At 51.7% G+C, this 18,759-nt stretch overlaps 1 protein-coding gene across 4 annotated transcripts in view; it reads right to left on the reverse strand.

The window, feature by feature from the left end:
- The window catches only part of Nfatc2 (nuclear factor of activated T cells 2), a 111,126-nt gene that overhangs the window by 27,651 nt on the left and 64,716 nt on the right, over positions 1–18,759 (reverse strand). For all 4 annotated transcript variants that reach the window (XR_012909740.1, XM_075963160.1, XM_075963159.1 and 1 more), the window contains exons 6-8: positions 16,406–16,546; positions 1,406–1,461; positions 776–902 (exon numbers count right to left, since the gene is read on the reverse strand). Coding sequence is in view for 3 of the 4 variants with exons in the window: in XM_075963160.1 (XP_075819275.1) it covers positions 776–902; positions 1,406–1,461; positions 16,406–16,546 (324 nt within the window). In the remaining variant the exon portion in view is untranslated. The remainder of the gene's footprint in view (positions 1–775; positions 903–1,405; positions 1,462–16,405; positions 16,547–18,759) is intronic.

Raw genomic sequence — 18,759 nt, forward strand, 5'->3', positions numbered from 1 at the left:
GGACTGCTCCACGTGCAGGGTTTGTGCGAGGTTCTCTCTCTCTGCAGCTTTGGGGCCCATGGGAAGCCACTTCTGCTGCTGACGGCACCGCACATCAGTCCCCGTGGTGCCTCCCTCATAGGGATCTCATAAGTCTACCATGCACCCTGCTGAAGCTGAGCTGCCCAATCAGGGACAGTGGGGTTTCAGAACCAGGACTGCAGGTTTACAGCCCGAGGGTCCTTCCCTGGCCTGGAGTGGGGCAGGAGCGGGCTTTTCCCCAGCTGCTGTAGTTACTAGTTGACTACTGCTGTAGTTACCTAACCTACTGGCTACCTTGGAGTTGTAACTAGAGCCACTCTATGAGGTTAGTTCCGTTTCTGCAGAATTTCATGAATGAGACCTTCTGGTCTGGGTGTGCCTCTAGTAACCCCACCCATATGGGGACAGTCAAGGACCCTGAGAGTTCTAGAGCAAGTCCACTTTGACCCTGAATGTGGTCAAACCTAAGACAGGGAGGAACAGCAAGAGACACTTGCTTAGCTGTCTGCCTCCAAATGCCTGTACCTATCACCAAGGAAAACACGCATGACAATGGCAGCTGGCCCCTGGCACCAGTGGGCCACACAGGGAGCTACTCTCACACGGAAGTGCCTTCCAACACAAGAGGAAACTGAGGCTCAGAGTGGGTGAGTCACTTTCCCCAGGTAGCCCAGCTGGGAGCAGACCTTGGGACTCCTGAGTCCCTGACCAGTGCTGTCTGTGACCTTGAAGGGTGTCAGGGAGAATGCCTCACCTGGATGGTAGGTAAAGTGTTGTGGCTGACTTCGTTTTCTCTTTCCGTTGATGACGTAGAAGTTCACTTTTACGGGTACTCGGATGTGCTTGTTCCGATACTCGGGGATCTCAACAAAAAGCATGTTCTAGAAGGAAGCAGTTGTCATGAACTTGACTGTAAATAGCACGCCACTATTCCTGCCAGGATCCCAATCAAGTCCACCCAGGCCCACCACGGCAGGCCCTCTGGCTTCGTTCCCCACATCTACAGCGAAGGGAATTTAACTTTTCATCCCAGCAAGGAAAGCTGGTCTAGCAAAGTGTGTCAGATGTCACGGTCAGAAACCAAAGGGCCTGGGGCTTTGTAAGGGGCAAGCACTCATTAAGTGTAGCTTGTACTTGTGAGTAACTGTGATGTTCAGTGTGGGGAGGAGGGAGGGACAGATGGAGGAGGAAAGGATAGAAAGGGGAGAGGGAGAAAAGAAAAAGAAGGAAAGGAAGAAGAGAAGAAAGGGAAAGAGGGAGGAAGGAAGGGAGGAATAGAGAAGAGGGAGGAAGGAGGGAAGGAAAAGAGGATGGGGGAAGGGGGAGCAGGGTACAGAAACCTCATCAGGGACTCTGAGCTCTCGGGGCCATTTTGGGGGCTTACAGGCTGGCTCTTGTCTTTATCCACCGTGGCTTCCATCTCCCAAACCTGCTGCCCATCTGGAAAACACAAAAAACAAAAGTCTTTGAAGGACCCAGAAGCCAACGACGTAAGACAGAGCCGACAAATCACATTCTCCATCGCATCACTGTAGTGAGGTGTATCGGTGTGCCGGTGTGCCTGTGGTGGGGGACAGGGAGGAAGGGAGGGAGGGAAGGAGGGAGGGAGGAAGGGAGGGAGGGAGGGAGGGAGGGAGGGAGGGAGGGAATGTATGTGTGTGGGAAAGAACGTGTAGATGTGAGACAGAGTTGTGTGTGAAAGAAGAGTTGTATATAAGAGTGTGTGCATATGAAAGTGTGTGTGTGTGCGCGCGTGTGAGTTATGTGTGTCTGAGAGAGCTGTGTGTGTGTCCAGATAGTCAAATAGTTCTCTTTGCAGGAGAGAAACATGGTGCCAGTAGGAAATTCAGGATTAAAAGAGCAAAGACTTGGAGGAACCGCAGACTCCGCCACCGTGATCTCTTTCCATCCAAATGCCTATTTCCCTTTCTTAAAATAAAATCAGTGTTCTCCCAGGCACCTGGTCACATTTGTCTATTTCCAGAAGGTCCTCAAGCCCAAGGCTGTCTCGGGAGCCTCGTGATGGTCCTGGCTTGTTACCAGCGTCCCCTCATCCGAGCACAGATGGTTTAGATATCCCACTCTTAATCGGGACAGAACAGGTGGCCCAAGCGTGCCTGACTCATGGGTCATCAGGAGGCGAGGGAACCCCTTAGCCCACTCCATGCTACCATGTGAGTCACCACTGCAGTGAGAGGGCTCTGCTCAGCAGTGGCCTCTCCTTCTCAGGGGCAGAGGGCCCTTCATTCCCCTAATCTGACGCCAGCAAACGGGGCCAAACAAAACTCTTGATTTTCAAATTATAGATTTCTCCCCTGACCACCTACACTGAAGCTGGGCAGTTCTCACTGAAACAAAACATTTCCGTGAGGGTTTCCAGGGTGTTTGTGGAGCACGAAAGCTGAAGAATATTAAATGGTTTTATGAGAAAGGGAACATTCTCGAAGCTAGCACATGGTTGGAAAATGCTGAGTCAAAGTCCACTGGGTTCTTGACTCGGCAGAGGCTCCAGCATGCTCAGCACAGTGGGCTGCGAGACAGAGCACAGCCCAACATCTGGCCTCAGAGCCCCGTCTCTTCCTGGAGCAGAGCTGCTAGTGTCTGCTGTAATCACTTAGGACCCCCAATTCTGAGGGTTAGCCAGAGAGTCGTGGGCCATGAGCAGCATTTGAACTTACTCGCCTAGGAGTATGCCTCCCCCTTCCAAAGTAAAACCCAATATAACAAAACTCCTGTAACTGCTACAAAGCAGGTGTGTCTGGAGGTTCTCACTGCAAAGGAAAAGAGGGAGTTCTTGGTGACAGCCAGTTCGGTCCTGGCTTTCTGGTTCAATGGTATGCAAGTTTGAACGTGGACTCTAGCAGGCCCATGAAAGGCAGGGTATGGCCACACATGTGCCTGTCTCCCCAGTGCTGTAGGGTCACTAGCCACCAGCCTAGCTCTAGGTTCAGTGAGACCCTAGCTCAAAACAATAAGGTGAAATGTGATGAGCAGGACACCCAAAGTTCTCCTCTGCTGCTACGATGGTACACACAGGCATGTGTGCATGTGTGCGCGTGCACACACACGTACACGCATACACGTGTATATCCTCCACACTCCCAAAGTGAGATGCAAAGTGATAGAGGAGGACACCCAACATCAACCTCTGACTTCCACATGTACACACACAGATGCAGGTGCTCACAAACAGGCACACACACACACACACACACACACACACACACATACACACAGAGATAACAGAGGGAGGCAAGTACAGACATTCTTCCTGGTCTTAGAGCCCTATGGAAGAGACCAGGTGATGTAGTCTTGGCTGTCTATCAACCACATTGTAAGAAAAAACAAAGAGCCATATGGGATATACAAAAATGTCATCAGCTGGAATGACTGCCAAGGGCCAGGAGAAACCACTCCAGAGGCAGGAGAAATGGTGGCCAAAGGGACACCAAAGGCACCTGGCTGGAAGCCATCAACACACAGGCTCCACAGTGTGCAAAGAGCCAGACAGGACTAGCCCAGGGTTATCCTGTTTTTATGTCAAAGATCGACCCAAGGTCATTGACAGAGACCCAGGCTGCATAGCCAGGCTCTGTGGGTTCCAACCTTGCTCAGTGACTGCAGCCTGAATGCTGAGCTAGAAGCCCATGTGGGAAGCAGTAAGGGGGTCCCCCTCTTGCCCAGCTTCTCACTGCCTGAGCTTAATTCCATATGAGCTCACTGCTTGGAGAAGGATGTGAGAGGATGAGGCAGCAGCCAGCCGGGCTACAGAGTGACTCTCAAGAAACAGACAAAAAAGACAGAGGGGGAAGGAAGAAGCAAGGGGGGGCGGACCCAGTTTCCGAGCCCATCCTTTAGAGGTGCAGACAGAATTCTTTGAAGAACTGTCAAGAAGTTGAACTAGCCCTTGATATTGTGGCACAAGAAATCCTGACATGCAGAAGAGCAATGTTCACGACAGGGTATCTCATAGGCTATGTCAGATATGGTTTTTGGGTCTGTGGACCCAGGAGAAAAGGGCAGAGCCCTCCCTACCCCTTGCCGATGGGCATGACTACCCAAGGAGGCAACTGCCAATAGGAGCTTGAGTACAGTCTAGAAGTGAGTCAGCTCAGCACCACCAGAAGGGGAACCTAAGGCCCAGAGGAAGTTTGTGAAAAGACACAAGCTATTGAACCACAGCCTCCAAACGACAGTCAAGCCCAAGCAAACAGCAAGGGAGAGGCTCCCAGAGAACCAACAGAGGAAAGTGGTCAGCTCTGAGACACTGAGAAAGGACATTTGTAGGCAGGACCTTGCAGTCACCCCTGTTGCAATGACAGATTCACCAGCCCTCCTCAAGTCCTTCCTGCCTCCTGTGCCCAGTGACATTGCCACAGCTCTGCCATGGCCCTCAAGGTCCTGTCTATTCCAGTTCCCGCCTTGCTACTCAGGGCACCATTCTTAACTAAATCTTAATGCCTGCCCTGGTCCTTTGTCCCTCAGACTTCAACCTGTTCCTACATATGCTGCCCCAAAGCATGTCTGGCCTTTACCCCACTAGCTGAGTTGAGTCCCAGTCAGAGAGGGGAGAAGTGGTAGGATCGGGCATCCTGGACTGGGCACACTTAAGTGGCATCTCACCCCCCAGAGCTTAGGTGTCCACTCCTATCCTTAAGACTTGGGTTTCCTGGGGGTGCTGCTATGCAAGGCTGGGCCCCCTGGATCTGGCAGATGAGGGCTGTGGGACAACGAGGGTGTAGGAGGAAATGCCCGCCCACTTCAGTGCACTGGCAGAGCTGTGCGGCACACTCCCTAGAACCCTCTTTGGAAATGCCCTGCAACAGTGCCAGCATCTCCTCTCTGTCCCCGGCAGCATTCAGCCCTTTTATCCCAAACTTCACAACTTCAGACCTGGCCTGAAATCTTTGCTTGCCCCAATTAGCTGTGCAGCCTTGGATAAGACGGTAAGTCTCTGTCTCCAATTTAAAACACAAGGGTTCTAGACCATGTACATCTCCTAGTGAGCATACAGATCAAAGTGTCAGGCTCCAGCACTGTGTAAGCACATGGGAGATGTTCACAGGAGCTCGTATGCTGGCATATATATATATATATATATATATATATATATATATATATATATATATATATATATATTATTTGAACATGGGCACATATCTCAACATGAGTTAAAACTGAAAATGCACACATTTTAAAGTCAGAGCTTATCAAGAATTTTCTGTTTGCAATGATAAATATCATTGCAAGGCTTGGCTGGAATCTACACTGGGGTGGTGTCTCTTACATGAGACGGCAACATGACTCCCTGATGCCTTGAAGAATGGGTCTTTTTAGAGGATTGGAGAGACAACTCAGGGTTTGGGAGTACTTGCTGCTCTTGCAGAGGACCCAGGTTCCATTCCCAGCACTCACAGGGTGGCTCACAACTGCCTGTGACTCCAATTCCAGGGGACCCAACACCCTCTTCTGGCCTCTGTGAGTACTGCACACACTTGGCATGTATACACATACATAATTTAAAGATAAATATTTAATATATATAATATTTTAATGGATCTTTTCAAGCTGGGTGCCATGGCACACACCTGTAGTCTCAACGTTTGGGAAGCTGAAGTGGGAGGATGTGAGGGGAGGGCAAGAAAGGAGGGAAATGAGAAAGAGGAATGGGGAGGAAGACAAAGAAGAAAGAAGGCTGGGTGCAAATGAAGACACACCCAGCAATGACCAAAGCCAACTGAGTCAGGCTCTCTGTTCTGTCTTTTGACTCTTCTGTGCACACTCACAGAGCCCACACTATTCGTGACAGAATAGCTTTCAGTGGGAAGTAAAAACTGGCCACAGCCATCTTCTCTACTGAGCCCCATCACCCTGAAGGCTCACTCAGAGGCTGGGCTCAAGAGGGTGTGGTCTGCTATGGGTCTCTGGGCCACACTTTTGAGTAACCCTTGTTTCTTGTAGCCACACTAACAGGCACACACGTCCTTGGGGTCATGGGGGAGGTGATGTTCTGAGTGTGGCTGAGGACTGCTGTCTTGAGGCACTGTCTTCAAAATTAACCCCAGAGACTTCCCTAAGGCTCACCTCACTCTGACCAGGTTCATCCCACTGCCAGCACTGACTGCCTGTGTGGCCCAAGTGGTCCCTAAGCCTCTATGTGCTTTAGTTTCCTCCAAGAATTGGGTTGAGTATTAAGATAGGCAGTTCAAAGAAATGCTCAACCAAAAGCTCAAGCCACCATGGATGTCACCACCACTCTACTTTAGAATTTGGGGTCTCACACTGGCCTCTAAGAAAAGAGAATTGGCTGGGTTTGGGGAGTGGGATCTTAGTTGCATTCTTGGCTCAGTGAATAGAATGGTCATGGATGGAACTCACAGATAAGGTCTGGCTGAATCCATTATGGCAGCCTATAGCCAATAAAGGAAGAAAAGATGGGCAAGTGAGTGGATTGACGGGTGGGCGTATGGGTTGATGTAGAGTGGATCAATGGATGATCGGATGGGTATATGGAGGGTAAACAGGAGGATGGAGACATACAGACTGTGGGTGGATGATAGGTAAATGAATGGGAAGACTATGGAAGGGTAGGGGAGTGGATAGATGATGGATGTGGGTGGGCGGATGGATGGGCAGATCAGTGTGAACATAGTGAATGATAGTGTATGGATGGGTGAGTGAGAGGTAGATGGATGGGTGTGTGGGTGGGTAGGGAGATGAATGAGTGGTGGATGGACAGATAAACAGATGGGTGCGTAGACAGATGGAAAGATGGATAGGTGGATGGACAGATGCATGGGTGGGTGGAAGGATGGATGGGCGGGTGGGCGGATGGATGGATGGATGGATGGGTGGATGGATGGATGGGTGGATGGATGGGTGGATGGGGTGGGTGGACAGAAGGGTAGGTAGATATCAGCTATGCCAATATTGGGCAGTCCTTAGAATAAGGCAGATATATTTTTTCTAACTAGAAAACACACCCCTATTTTACAAGAAGCACCCTGGCTCAGTATCTACAGACCAGTATATGTGTCATGAGACCATCTTGTGAGTCTATACACATGGCTGCTTAGACATAGGCAACTACAGGTATGGGGAGGGCTGGTCTGTAATCCCAGGACTTGGCAGACAGAGGCAGGAGGATGCTGGGTTCCAGAACAGGCTAACCTATATAGCTGGGCCCTGTCTCAAAAGCAAAGCCCTAAAAAGCAGGGAGCCTGAGTCTCAGCCATTCCCAGGTCACACTTCTGGCTGAGAGGACTTTATGTGTATCTGCTGTCCTGAGATGAAATAAAGGAACTTGGTCTTGGAGCAGATATTTGGGGGAACTCCCTAAGTCTAAAGGGAACAGGGCTTGGTGGCCAACACAGAGGAGGCCCTTCCAGCCTTAGTCAAAAGGGAAGGAAGAGCCAGGCATTTTGAGCAAAGGGGTTGGGGATAGAAAATCAAGGCTAAAAGGGAAGGGGGGGGAGTGGGGGCTCAACTCAGCAGACATCACAGGCTTTGAGAACCCTCATTAGGAGATCTGACCAGAGTGCACAGAGGACAGAAGGGCATGAGGAGGGAGGGCTGATGGGATGGCGTGAGGATGGAGGAGATGACTAGATGGATGGAGGGATGGAAAGAGGGAAGGATGAATGAACAGACAGACAGACAGACAGACAGGACTAGCGATAATGCTTGGTTGGTAGAGTGATTGTCATGCCCAGTACTGCACAAACTGGACCCCATGGCACATGCCTGAAATCCTAGCACTCGGGAAGTAGGAAGTAAGAGGATCAAAAGTTTAAGGTCATCATCAGCTACATGGTGAGTTCAAAGGCAATATAGGCTATTTGAGACTCTGTCTTAAACAAACAAACAAACAAAACAGATGGGCAGGAGGAGGAAGAAATGGGGGCAGAGAGAAGGGAAAGGGGGATGGGAGGGAGGAGGGAGAGAGAGATTGGTGTGCCGGCCTGTGACTATGTCTGTTGGCAGCTCAGAAGGGTTAGGGATATGGGCGGGGCTAACAGGAAGCAGCAGGCCTGGGGAAGGGGGCTGAGCCCCAACTGTCTGCTTGGAAGAGCGGGCGGTGTCATCACTCCCAGGAGGGGCCAGCCAGCTCTCACAGATGTGTGGCACTTGGACCCTGAGCTACTGCTGCCCGGCTGGAACGTGTGTGGAGAAAATCCAAGAGTCAGTTCACTCAGGAAACCAGGCCCGAAGCATCCCCAGCTCTGCCCTCAAGCACCAAATTAATGAAGGCTGCTGAAGTCACCTCGGCCTACACTTCATGACCGTTAACCAGTGTAAAGTGGGTCCTTCCCAGACCATGGCACAGTTTGCCAGGCAGACACACAGAGGTCAGGGATATCCTGGTGACACTGCTTGGACAGACTTATACAGATCTGCAGAGGAAGCCACTAGATGCCTACACCAAACCTCTCTCTTGACTCCCCTGGCTTGGTGGGGCACACCCCAGGCCACTATGGCAGCGCCTCTCCTGTTTCCCAGTATGCACTCGCCCCTCTTCCTGTCCATGCTCTAAAGATATCTGAGCAATCTTGAAACAGTAGCCACATTATATGAAACCTCCACCAATGTCCCCCTGCACTGGGGATAAAGCTAGACTCCTCGCCTTGCCTAGAGTCCCCAGAGGGGATGTCTCTTTCCAATGCTCCTCACCAAATCCATGGTCCACAGAGCCCATCCCCATCATGGTCTGAGCTCCTGGACAGACCCCTGGCCTGCCGCTTTTCCTAACAGGGTCTATGCATCCTCTGTTCCCTCCTTTAGGGCTCTTATCAGAGCCGTGTCTTCTGGAAAGTTCCTTTCTGATCTCTCTGCCCAGAGTTGCCAGATGTCACCAGTGAAAGCCGGGGTGTCCAGTCACACTCAGATTTCATAACACCAAGTTCTGTGATCTACAAACATGCATGCTCCTCTCTTTCGCCTGCCTGGGATGCAGGGGTGAGGGCAGCTCAAGGCTTGTCTGAGGGCCACAGGAAGCAGGCATTCTGCACCCCAGCCCTTCTGCAGACTCTGTGCCCTGCTTATAAACAAGCCTGAAGTGTTACACACACACACACACACGGCAGGGACCTTATCTGTCATGCTACCCTTGACACACAGTAGGTGCTCAATAAATACCCAAGGGTGGATGTGGAAGTCCTAGGGGCCAAGTGTGTACAGAAGCCCATCTTCCATAGAGGCCCCTACCCCTCCTGCAGCCTCTGTTCTCAGAGCTGAGCATCATCTATAGACAGCTCTGCAGGCTGCAGACGCCAGGCACTTTGGGAACCAGGAAACTGGGGTTTTGGGGCCCTGCCCTCCACTGCTAAGTTCTGTCACCTCAAGGAAGTCTGTGGACAGCTGTGTGACTCAGCACCCCCATCCGTAGAGGGGGAAGGGAGGGAGCTCTGCTGGGCCAGGATGCCAGAACCTAAAGGCTCTCCATGGGAAAGGGAGAGAATGTGCCAGGAGGGACGGTTCTGATAACTAAGAAAGTGATGGGCCCTGCCTTGTAGACTCCATGTGGACAGGTCGGAATCCCCCAGGGGGGCAGCTGCTAACTTCAGGGCACCCACTGTGTGCCTGTACCTGCAGTCTCCATCTCCTGATTTATATTAAAATACCACTGACTCCATTTTAGAGTTTGGGAAACTGAGTCCCAAGGAAACAGCAGAGGACAGAATGGGGATTTTAACCGACACTCTGAAAGCTAAGCCACTGGCTCACAGAGGCTACTGGCATCAAGGACAGATTTTTTTTGCTTGTTTGTTTGTATGAGTTTTTTCTTTCTTAAGATGTGTTTTTCATTTTTGATGTTTTTGGACAGGCTATTATAGAGCTCAAGGAACCTAGAGTTTGCTTCATAGCTAAGGGTAACCTTGAACTTCTGATCTTCCCAACTCCACCTTCCAAGGGCTGGCCATTACAGGTGTGCAACAACATGTCTGGATTAGTGATTAGCCCGTGCCGGGGATGAAACCCAGTGCTTCATGTGTGCTAGGCAAGCGCTCTACCAACTCAGCCACATCCAGTTCCCTGTTTCCTAGCACTGGGATGAGAGACATGTACCACCATGGCTGGCTCTGCCAATTTCTGAAGGCACAAACCCTTCGACTCAAGTTAACCAGGAAACTCCTTCCCAAGATTCCATACTGAGTAAGGATGCACAGGTAGGATCGGCTCTCCAGGAAAGTGGGAGAAGGGACAGTTTGATCCCCTGAAGAAGTCGATCTATGCAGGGAGGCAAGAGGCTCGGACACACATGCAGCTGTCTGAAAATAATGCATTTTCTGTCACCGCATAGGCTTCAGAGCTGCCGTCTGGACTATGTCTTTGGAGGGGGTTGAGAGAGGGTATGACACCGGCCTTGAGTGAGTCACTGAGGGCAAAGGTCTCCTGAGCCTTAGTCATGCCATCCAGCCTGGAGTCTAGTTTCCAGAAATCCTCCCAGCCTGGAGTCAGTACCGTCCAGAGAAGCCCACCCAGGCCCTGGGACCACACCCCAGGGGAGAAGAACAGGTGCAGAAGGGGCTGTTGATAAGGTACCTCGGATCTGCTTGTCGCGTACATTCACAGAAAAATACTTTCTGAACAAAAAGGTTTCAAAATATATTTTAAGCACATACATAATTCTATTTATTAAACAAAGCCCAAATGATACAGCCTTTGGGAACCTGGGAGCAATAAAGTGAGTCACGGCTGGCTTCAGTGACTCAGTGGGGACGAGGGGATTCCACCGCCCACGCCTCCTCTTGAAAAAGAAAAAAAAAACAATTTGCCTTCTGGACAGGTGATGGGAGCCTCTGCCATCAGACCGCGCCAAGAAATCCATCCAACAAAACAAGAAACCCGCTTCAAAAAATTTCAGTTGTGGAGCTGAGTAATTCGAGGTGGGCCTGTGTCCAGCCTACGCCCCCGCGGGACACAGAGAGCCCGGGAGTGGCTTGGCTGGGGCCAGGGGCCTGAATTAAGAAGGACTTACCAGCTGAAGAATTCCAAAACCCTGTGTCACATGGAGGAACCTTCCAAAACACTGGGTCGCGCCAGCCTTGAGAGTCACTCGGAGCCATGGTAACCCTGTCTCCTCAAGCAGACCGCTTGTGTTTTTGTGTCCTTAGATTTTTTCCTGTTTTGCAATGTTTTGCTGGGACCCCCGACTCTGCCTGAGGCCAGGGGCCAGGGGCCAGGGTTCCCAGAGAGGGCAGGAACAGCCTGCCTCCCAGCCTGACCTTCCCTGGAAGGCTATGCATCTTTTGCTTTGCAGAACACATGGGATCAGAACTGTCCTTGGTCATTCTCTTAACTTCTCTCTGACCCGACGGGAGAAATCACTCCAGAGCCCAGGCAAATAGGACTCTAGGGTTCCAGAGCTTTCCCCAGTTGAGGGCTAACCCAGGGTTCCCTGTTTGATATCTTTGAACTTCAGTCAACTTGTCTGTAAAATAGGGCTAGTAAAGACACTTTTCAAGGCTGGAGGGATAACAGAGGGGGATGGGACTTTCCTTCAGCATCACACACACACACACACGATGCACAGAGACTGTTCTCAAAGTCGAGAGTGCAGCAGCAAACAGCGAGGCCCTGCTCCAAAGCAACCATCAGCATCAGTCTAAGGTGGGAACCAGTGGCCAGAGACAGCAGACAGGCAAAGGAATCGCTGAGTGCCACCTGGAGAACCAAGCATGTCAGTGGGACAGGACGAGATGACACCGGGTTAGGGGTTGAGCCATGAAGGTTTAAGAAAAAAACACCTCTCAAGGAAAGTGACTTCTATGTAGTAGGAGACACCATGTGTAAAGGAACAAGGGAAGAATGTTCCAAAGCCAACAGCACATGCCAAGGTCCTGGGGCATGAAGGGGCATGGAGCATCCAAAGACAGAATGAAGAGGGATTCTCTGCAGCCAGGGGAACCAGCAAGAGAGGATCAGCTGAGATCAGAGGGATGGGCAAATGTAGAGTCTCACGGGTCCCTGCAAGTTCTATGAAGGATTAAAAATAGGACCGAAACTCATAATAATCCTTATTATGACTGCCACTATAAATAGGACCACACTTTCCAAAACACGGGGCTCTCCTAGCTCAGGCACCCCGCGGCCCCTCTCCTCACCGTTTTTCCACCTCCTCAGCTTGTCCTCTTGATGGAGTGGAAAGTGCCAAGCCCGTTTTAGCGGACAGCTATAAAAAGCATGCTGAGGCTCCCGGTGCCGATGACCAAACTCTGCTGCTAAGATTAGCCCAGCGCTGTCACCTTTCCTAATGAGAACAGCAGCTGGGATTCCCCTGCCTTGGAAAACTTCGGCCACTCCACCCTGTGTGCAGCGCCTACTGGCCAAGTGTCCATGGAGATGGACACAGGACTGGTTTTGGAAAAACCAACTCCAGTTACATGGATCTCCCTTGCAGGAGGTGAACCCCGGGGTCAAAAGAGCAGACTCTGCACCTTGCAAATTATCAAGGTCCCCCCATCAGAGATGAGGGGAGCCACACACCCCTCTCAGGGAAGCCTACTTCTTGGGGGATACTCAGGGTGTCTCACTGGTGCCTGATGTCCTGAAGTTGGTGTGTAAGAGTCTCAGCAATGAAATAGAAGCTGTGCCAACAGCTCAGCAGAACTCAGGGTTCTCCATCACTATGACTGGGTTCAAGTCCATACTTTGAGGAGAGAAGGGATCTTTAGAGCAAATCATCCCAGGTCTGAGCTTTTCTAGACCCTGGAGCCACACTGCCTGAATGTAAGTCTTACACTACCCAGAACCAACTGTGTGGTCTTCATCACATCATCTAATGTCTCTGTGCTTAGTCTCACTGTAGAGCTCGGGGAAGAGTAGTTCCTTTGGAGGGCTATCATGGGAATCAGATCGGCTAACCTAGGCAAACGCTTAGACCAGAGCTTGGCTCAGGACGAGGGCTGTTGCTTCTGAACATCTCCTGGCTCTCTGGGTGAGCTCATCTTTGTTCTTCCCTTACAACGTGTAGTAACAAAAGGGAAGAGTGGTTTACTCAGCGTCCAGTCGTGGATCAGAGCCCGTCATTTCATGGAGGTCACAGAGGCTGGAGCCTGAGACAACTGGTGGCCCAGCATCCATAATCAAGAACAGAGAGAAACAATGGCAGCCACGCTGCCTGTTTGCTTGCTTTTTCTTCACTCCTGTGCCTAAGGGATGGTGCCGCCCATAATGACTGTATCCTCCCACAGCAGGATCAGTCAGCCCCATCTAGACAATTCCTCATGAAAACTCTCTTCCTGCCAGATGGTGGTGGTGCAATCCTTTAATCCCAGCTCTCAGGAGGCAGACACAAGTGGACCTCTGAGCTCAAGGCCAGCCTGGTCTACAAAATGAGTTCCAGGACAGCTAGGGTTACACAGAGAAATGCCGTCTTTAAAAAACAAAAACAAACCACCTCTCTTCCCAGGTGATTCCAGGCTGCGACAAGGTGGCACTAAAAAGTAACCATCACACTGTTTAACCTCAAAGCCCGGGCTTGGGACCATGCAGCTGACAGCTGCACCCCCACTCCTACCTAAGCTTGTCCAATCCAAACTCACACACAGACAACATGTGCCTTACACAAGGCCTGTGGCCACAGCTCTGGGGAGGCTGGAAGGCCACAAAGACCACAGGTGTCCGATGACCACAAGCTGTGCTCTCAGGGCACAGAACTCCCATGTGAACCCTTACTCCAGGGGAAGGGCTGATATGCCAGCTTACAGAGGGAGGCCAAACCACAGGCCAGAGTGGTTTACTCAGCCCTGACCTTGATCGCCAATTTATTAATAATGGCATAATTATAAGTCAGCATGCCGAGTTATATGGGGAATGTGCCATTATGATGGTTCCCATTGGTTCAACTTGACTTTCCAAGGCCAAATGCTTCTCATGGTGAGGTCAAGGTATGGATGGCTCTGGAAACCAAGAGAGCTATGCATCAGCCAACTGTTGTGTGGGATAATCTTTTCTACACGGTGGAGATGTGTCTCTGCTTAATATCATCTGCCAAAGCAACTTCTGATTGGTTTACTAAAGAGCTGAGCAGCCAATAGCTAGGTCGGAGAGGCTAAGTGGGACTTCTGGGGAGAAAGAGGAACAGGAGGGTGGGGGTGGAATCTCAGAGGCTGGAGATTTGCCGGCCAGATATAGAGGAAGTGGGAGGAGAGGTAATGAGCCACATGGCAGAACATAGACCAATATAAATGGGTTAATTTAAGTTATAAGAGCTAGTTGGGAACAAGCCTAAGATATGGCTAAGTTTTCATAATTAATAAGAAGTCTCAGTGTCACTATTTGGGAGCTGGTGGTCTATGAAAAGTCTGATTATAGCCAATGCCACTTCATCAGCACTCTCTCATCCACTCAGGAAGCAGTTCATCAAAACTATTGACCCAGACACCCGGAACTCGCTGGCAGTCCCCAGCAGCAGGGAATCAGTAGGATCCATCATCCCGTCCTTTTTTAGACGTTCCTGTCAACACAGAGGCTCTGTCACCTTGGACATGAGTAACCAAACGTTTGGATCTTATTGGCTGTTCCCCCATGGTGCTTGAAAGCCACATTCGTCTTGTCAATATTCACAGCGGGCAAGGATAGCATCCTGATCCTGGAGCTGCATCCAACCCAGAGAACGTGCTGTTACCTGGGCATTAACAGTTCCTGTTACCCACATCCACTAGGGCAGCTGATTACCTCACCACGCTGGGATGGTTAATATTGTCTGCTTGAGAAGATCTAGAACCGACTAAGAGGCAAGCCTCCAGGGGTGTCTGTGAGGGGTGATCTAGACGAGGTTAAATGAGGCAGGAGACCCACCCTAACTGCCTGATTAAATTAAGAGGACGGAACTGAACACCAGCCTCAAGACGCCCCCAACTGTAGATGCAGTGTGACCACTGCGCACGATGGGCTGGACCCATGTACCGTGAGCCAAAGCAAACCCTTCCTTTGGCCGTTTTTGCTAAGGTAGTCACCGCTGCAGTGGGAAAAGAAACTAACCTTCAGGCCCAGACCAATTAGAACCACGTCTCTACCTGGACTCGGTAAGAAGGAAATGGATAAAAATGAAATGGGCTGATAGCCCACTGTGAGACCCTACAGTAGGATGAGCCACGCCTGTTTACAGCCAGCTGCTGAGAGACCAGGAAGCATCGGCACAGATGTTCACGCAGCAAAAAAGCACAAGTGAAAATACAGACTTAAAACTGTGTCCATGTAAGCAGAGAGACTCGGCCAGCAGAGTCCTGCAGGGAGTGGGTCAGCCCTGCCCCTGCCTCTCCCTGCTCTGTAGGAGCTCTCCAGTGGGGCACATGGGTTTGTGACAGGCAGCTGGTTGTTTACCCGGCTCGGAGACTCCCTAACACTCACGTCTGTTCTTTCTCCACCTTTCTCAGTGACCTCTGCATGTTGCTGATTTGCACCAGGGTCAATTCTGCCTGTCGGGACACACTGGACAATGACTGCAAGTGTTTCAGTCCTGGGGACTAGAGCAGAGCTCAGAGCACCAGGTGGGGAGTGAGGGATTCTGGGAACACACTCTGCTCACAGAAGGCCCCACCACTCTGTGTCTGGGAAAGGACATGATCCTAAGCCCCTCCCACCTGGGGACAGTCTATGTCGTCACTTTACTTTCCCCTCCTACCCCAGCGTGTCTCCTGTCCTCACAGCCACCTGGACACAGGTGCCTGGTACATCCATCGCTCAGACCTCAAGTTGTCACAGAATTTGCTCTGCTGTGCCCTCCTGCTGCTTGACCGCTATGGGGCTTCCTGCATCTGCTTGCTGCTCTCCCTTCCCCTCTGGAGGCTACCCTGTGAGTCATCTAGTCACAAGAGTCCAACAGAGACCTCCGTGCTACCCTTAGCCCCGCTCTGCTGCTCTGTCTAGCCCTCACGACTGTACACTCCTAGTTACCTTGCCTTCAATAGACGAGACCCTGGTTTGTCTAAGGAGGTCAGAGTTCATCAGACCCAACGCTCACATTTCCAAAAGGGAGCCCATGTTCCAGCTCAGCCTCTTCCCACGCTGCTTCTCCTGGGCAGCAAACCTCAGTGACAGGAGTGCCCATTTCACAGTGACGTAGGCACCCCAACACCGGCCTCAAAGCAGCAACTCACTCAGTTTCTCTTCTGAGAAATAGGAAAAGGTATTTTTAAAAATGTTTGCCCATGTGCAGAAACGATATCAAAACAAAAACAAGGTCGATGAAAAGCAACAAGTTTAGTCTCCACGGAAACATCCAAGGACCAATCCAAGCATGTCACCCACATCCACGGTGACCTGTGAGGCTGTGGGTCACTGGGAAGTGAGCCAGAAGAACGGGAAGTTACACAACAGGCTGAGTGTGGTGCGAGGCTCAGTTCCGTCTGGCTCAGAGAAGCAAGGGAAAGCGACTGACCTGTGGTCTTCTCCATGAACACCACCTTGGACTCAGCCGTGAAGTTCTGGCCCGTGAGGATCATCTGCTGGCCCCCATAGACCAGGCAGCTGTCCACGTCTTGTCTCTCCACCATGGGCAGCTCATGGGCTGAGCGCTGAGCTGAGGGCAAGAAGAAAAGAAACATGGTGACCTAGAGAAATCTGCTCCAGAGACGCGGTGAGAGGGCGGGAATGGAGTCCCAAGTGGGGACCTCCGAACTTCACATCCCTGAAAGAGCCACACGCCACTTAGCCAGTTTGCTGTCACAGAGCACTATTTGCAGGAATCTAGGCTGCCTTCCCTGCAGGAGAGGTAGGAGCCAGACAAACCAGGTCTTCCTTCTCCTCTGTGCAGGGATAGGCCCAGCCCACCCACTCATCATGATCTCCACTGCTCAAGCTGCTTTTTCCTTCCACTTCTCAGCCCAGACTCACAGCCCGGTGTGAGCTGAGTGCACGGCCAGATGAAGCCTGTGGGCGATTCTTTTTTGTTTTTGTTTTTCGAGACAGGGTTTCTCTGTGGCTTTGGAGCCTGTCCTGGAACTAGCTCTTGTAGACCAGGCTGGTCTCGAACTCACAGAGATCCGCCTGCCTCTGCCTCCCGAGTGCTGGGATTAAAGGCGTGCGCCACCACCGCCCGGCTCTGTGGGCAATTCTTACTGAAAGCTGTAGATTCCAGGAGCTGACCTCGTGGCTTGCTTTCCCAGAGGTCCCCCTTCATCACTATGTTCCCACCATGTTTCTGGAACTTCTAGAACCTTCTATTTCCCCTGTCTTTCTCTCTCAGATAGATAAACGGACAGACAGACAGACAGTGTGTACCTGCATGTGTGTATTTTGCAGTGCTGAGGGTAGAACCCAGGCCCCCAGACGTGCTGGGTAAGTACGGTGGTACCTCTGCTACCCCCTTGCTACCTCTGAGGCATGCTCCCACCTCTGAGCTCTATGCTTCCCTGAGCTCTGCTCCCCTCCCTATGTGGGCAGCTCCTTCTTCATGACCTCAGGTCCCACTCAGCCTGGCCTCCTCTGGTAGGTTCTCTCTGGGCCACACTTCTCCTTCTTTGTCCCCCACCCCACTTCCTCCACTGCTCCGTCCTGTTGAGTCTTTTTCTGGAGAAAGGCTCACTTTCAGAGACCCTTCAGGAGCTCTCCTCAGCCCCAGGACAGAGGTGCCAGAGGTGTCTGAGTTTGGGCAGGCAGGTCTTTCCTATTTCTGTTCATCTCTATCCACAGCGAATGAAAGCTGGGGCAGGACAGGCCGGCGCTAAGCTCTCTGCCAGTACAATATGCTAAAGTGCTCCCAGCAGCCTTCGGAGGACGTGAGCACAGAGTTTCTCATTCAGTGATGGACCAGTCCCCACCTGGCTGAGACGGGAACCCTTCTCAGCAGGCCCAGGCCCAGGCCCAGGCCCAGTTGCCACCCCTCAGCCCTGTGTGGAAGGCAGGATACAGGAGACAATGAATAGAGGCAGGTGTAGCACCAGCCAGGTGACAAAGGAACTCTAGCTGCAGCCAGGTCCCTCCTACTCCCTTAGGCCCCTCCCTCTCTCCACAGCCCTGCCTTCCTGGTGAGTCAGCTTGAGCTTCTGGCTCTTGTCCTAGAGTTTCAGCTGGGCAGAAGGCCAGGTCTTCCCATGCCAGAGCCCCTGGACCTCCCCATCCCCTCCCCATCCGGAGCCGGGAGCTAGTCTGGAGCCTGAGCAGCAGCCTTGTGAGGCCCGAACTTAACCATTTCCTTCCATGTTCAAGTACAGATCACCCTCTTCCTCTGTTGCCAAGGCTGGGGAGCCTCACTGAGTAGCAGGTGCACTTAGGGACTTCCAAGGCTTCCACCCACTTCCTAGTGACTTGCCCAGCTCAGCCCCATGGTCCTGATGCCTGGCTCGGTACTCAGGAGCAATACCGTACCCCGCCGCCTGTGGGCTCTGGGACATGTTGAGAAGCCTGGGATAAAACTGCTAATTCCTCCCACGTGGGTGAGCTGTTAAGCCTGTCTTTCAGTGTGGAAGCCCCTTGACTTTCTAATTGAGCTTTTGTTAAGGCCGGTTTACTAGCAGTGAAAACAGCAGCTACAGAGGTGGCTTCTCAGCCTTGCCTTTGATGGAGTAGGGGTGGGGGGACATGGTAGGGGCTGCTGGGGCTGGGGATGCCAGCAAGAGCCACCCCTCCCATTTTACAGGTGGAAAACCTGAGTCATTGCTACTGGGGCGGCCAGCCAAGGGCTTGCAGCCAGCCAGGCCAGGGCCAGGCTGGGTGAGCTCTCCGAGGGGTGGGGGCCTTGTCATGAATCACCATGCACTGCACAAACACACCATTTGGGGCAGCCTCTTCTCT

Source organism: Microtus pennsylvanicus, chromosome 2, assembly GCF_037038515.1.
Source record: "Microtus pennsylvanicus isolate mMicPen1 chromosome 2, mMicPen1.hap1, whole genome shotgun sequence".
In the NCBI taxonomy this organism is placed as follows: domain Eukaryota; kingdom Metazoa; phylum Chordata; class Mammalia; order Rodentia; family Cricetidae; genus Microtus; species Microtus pennsylvanicus.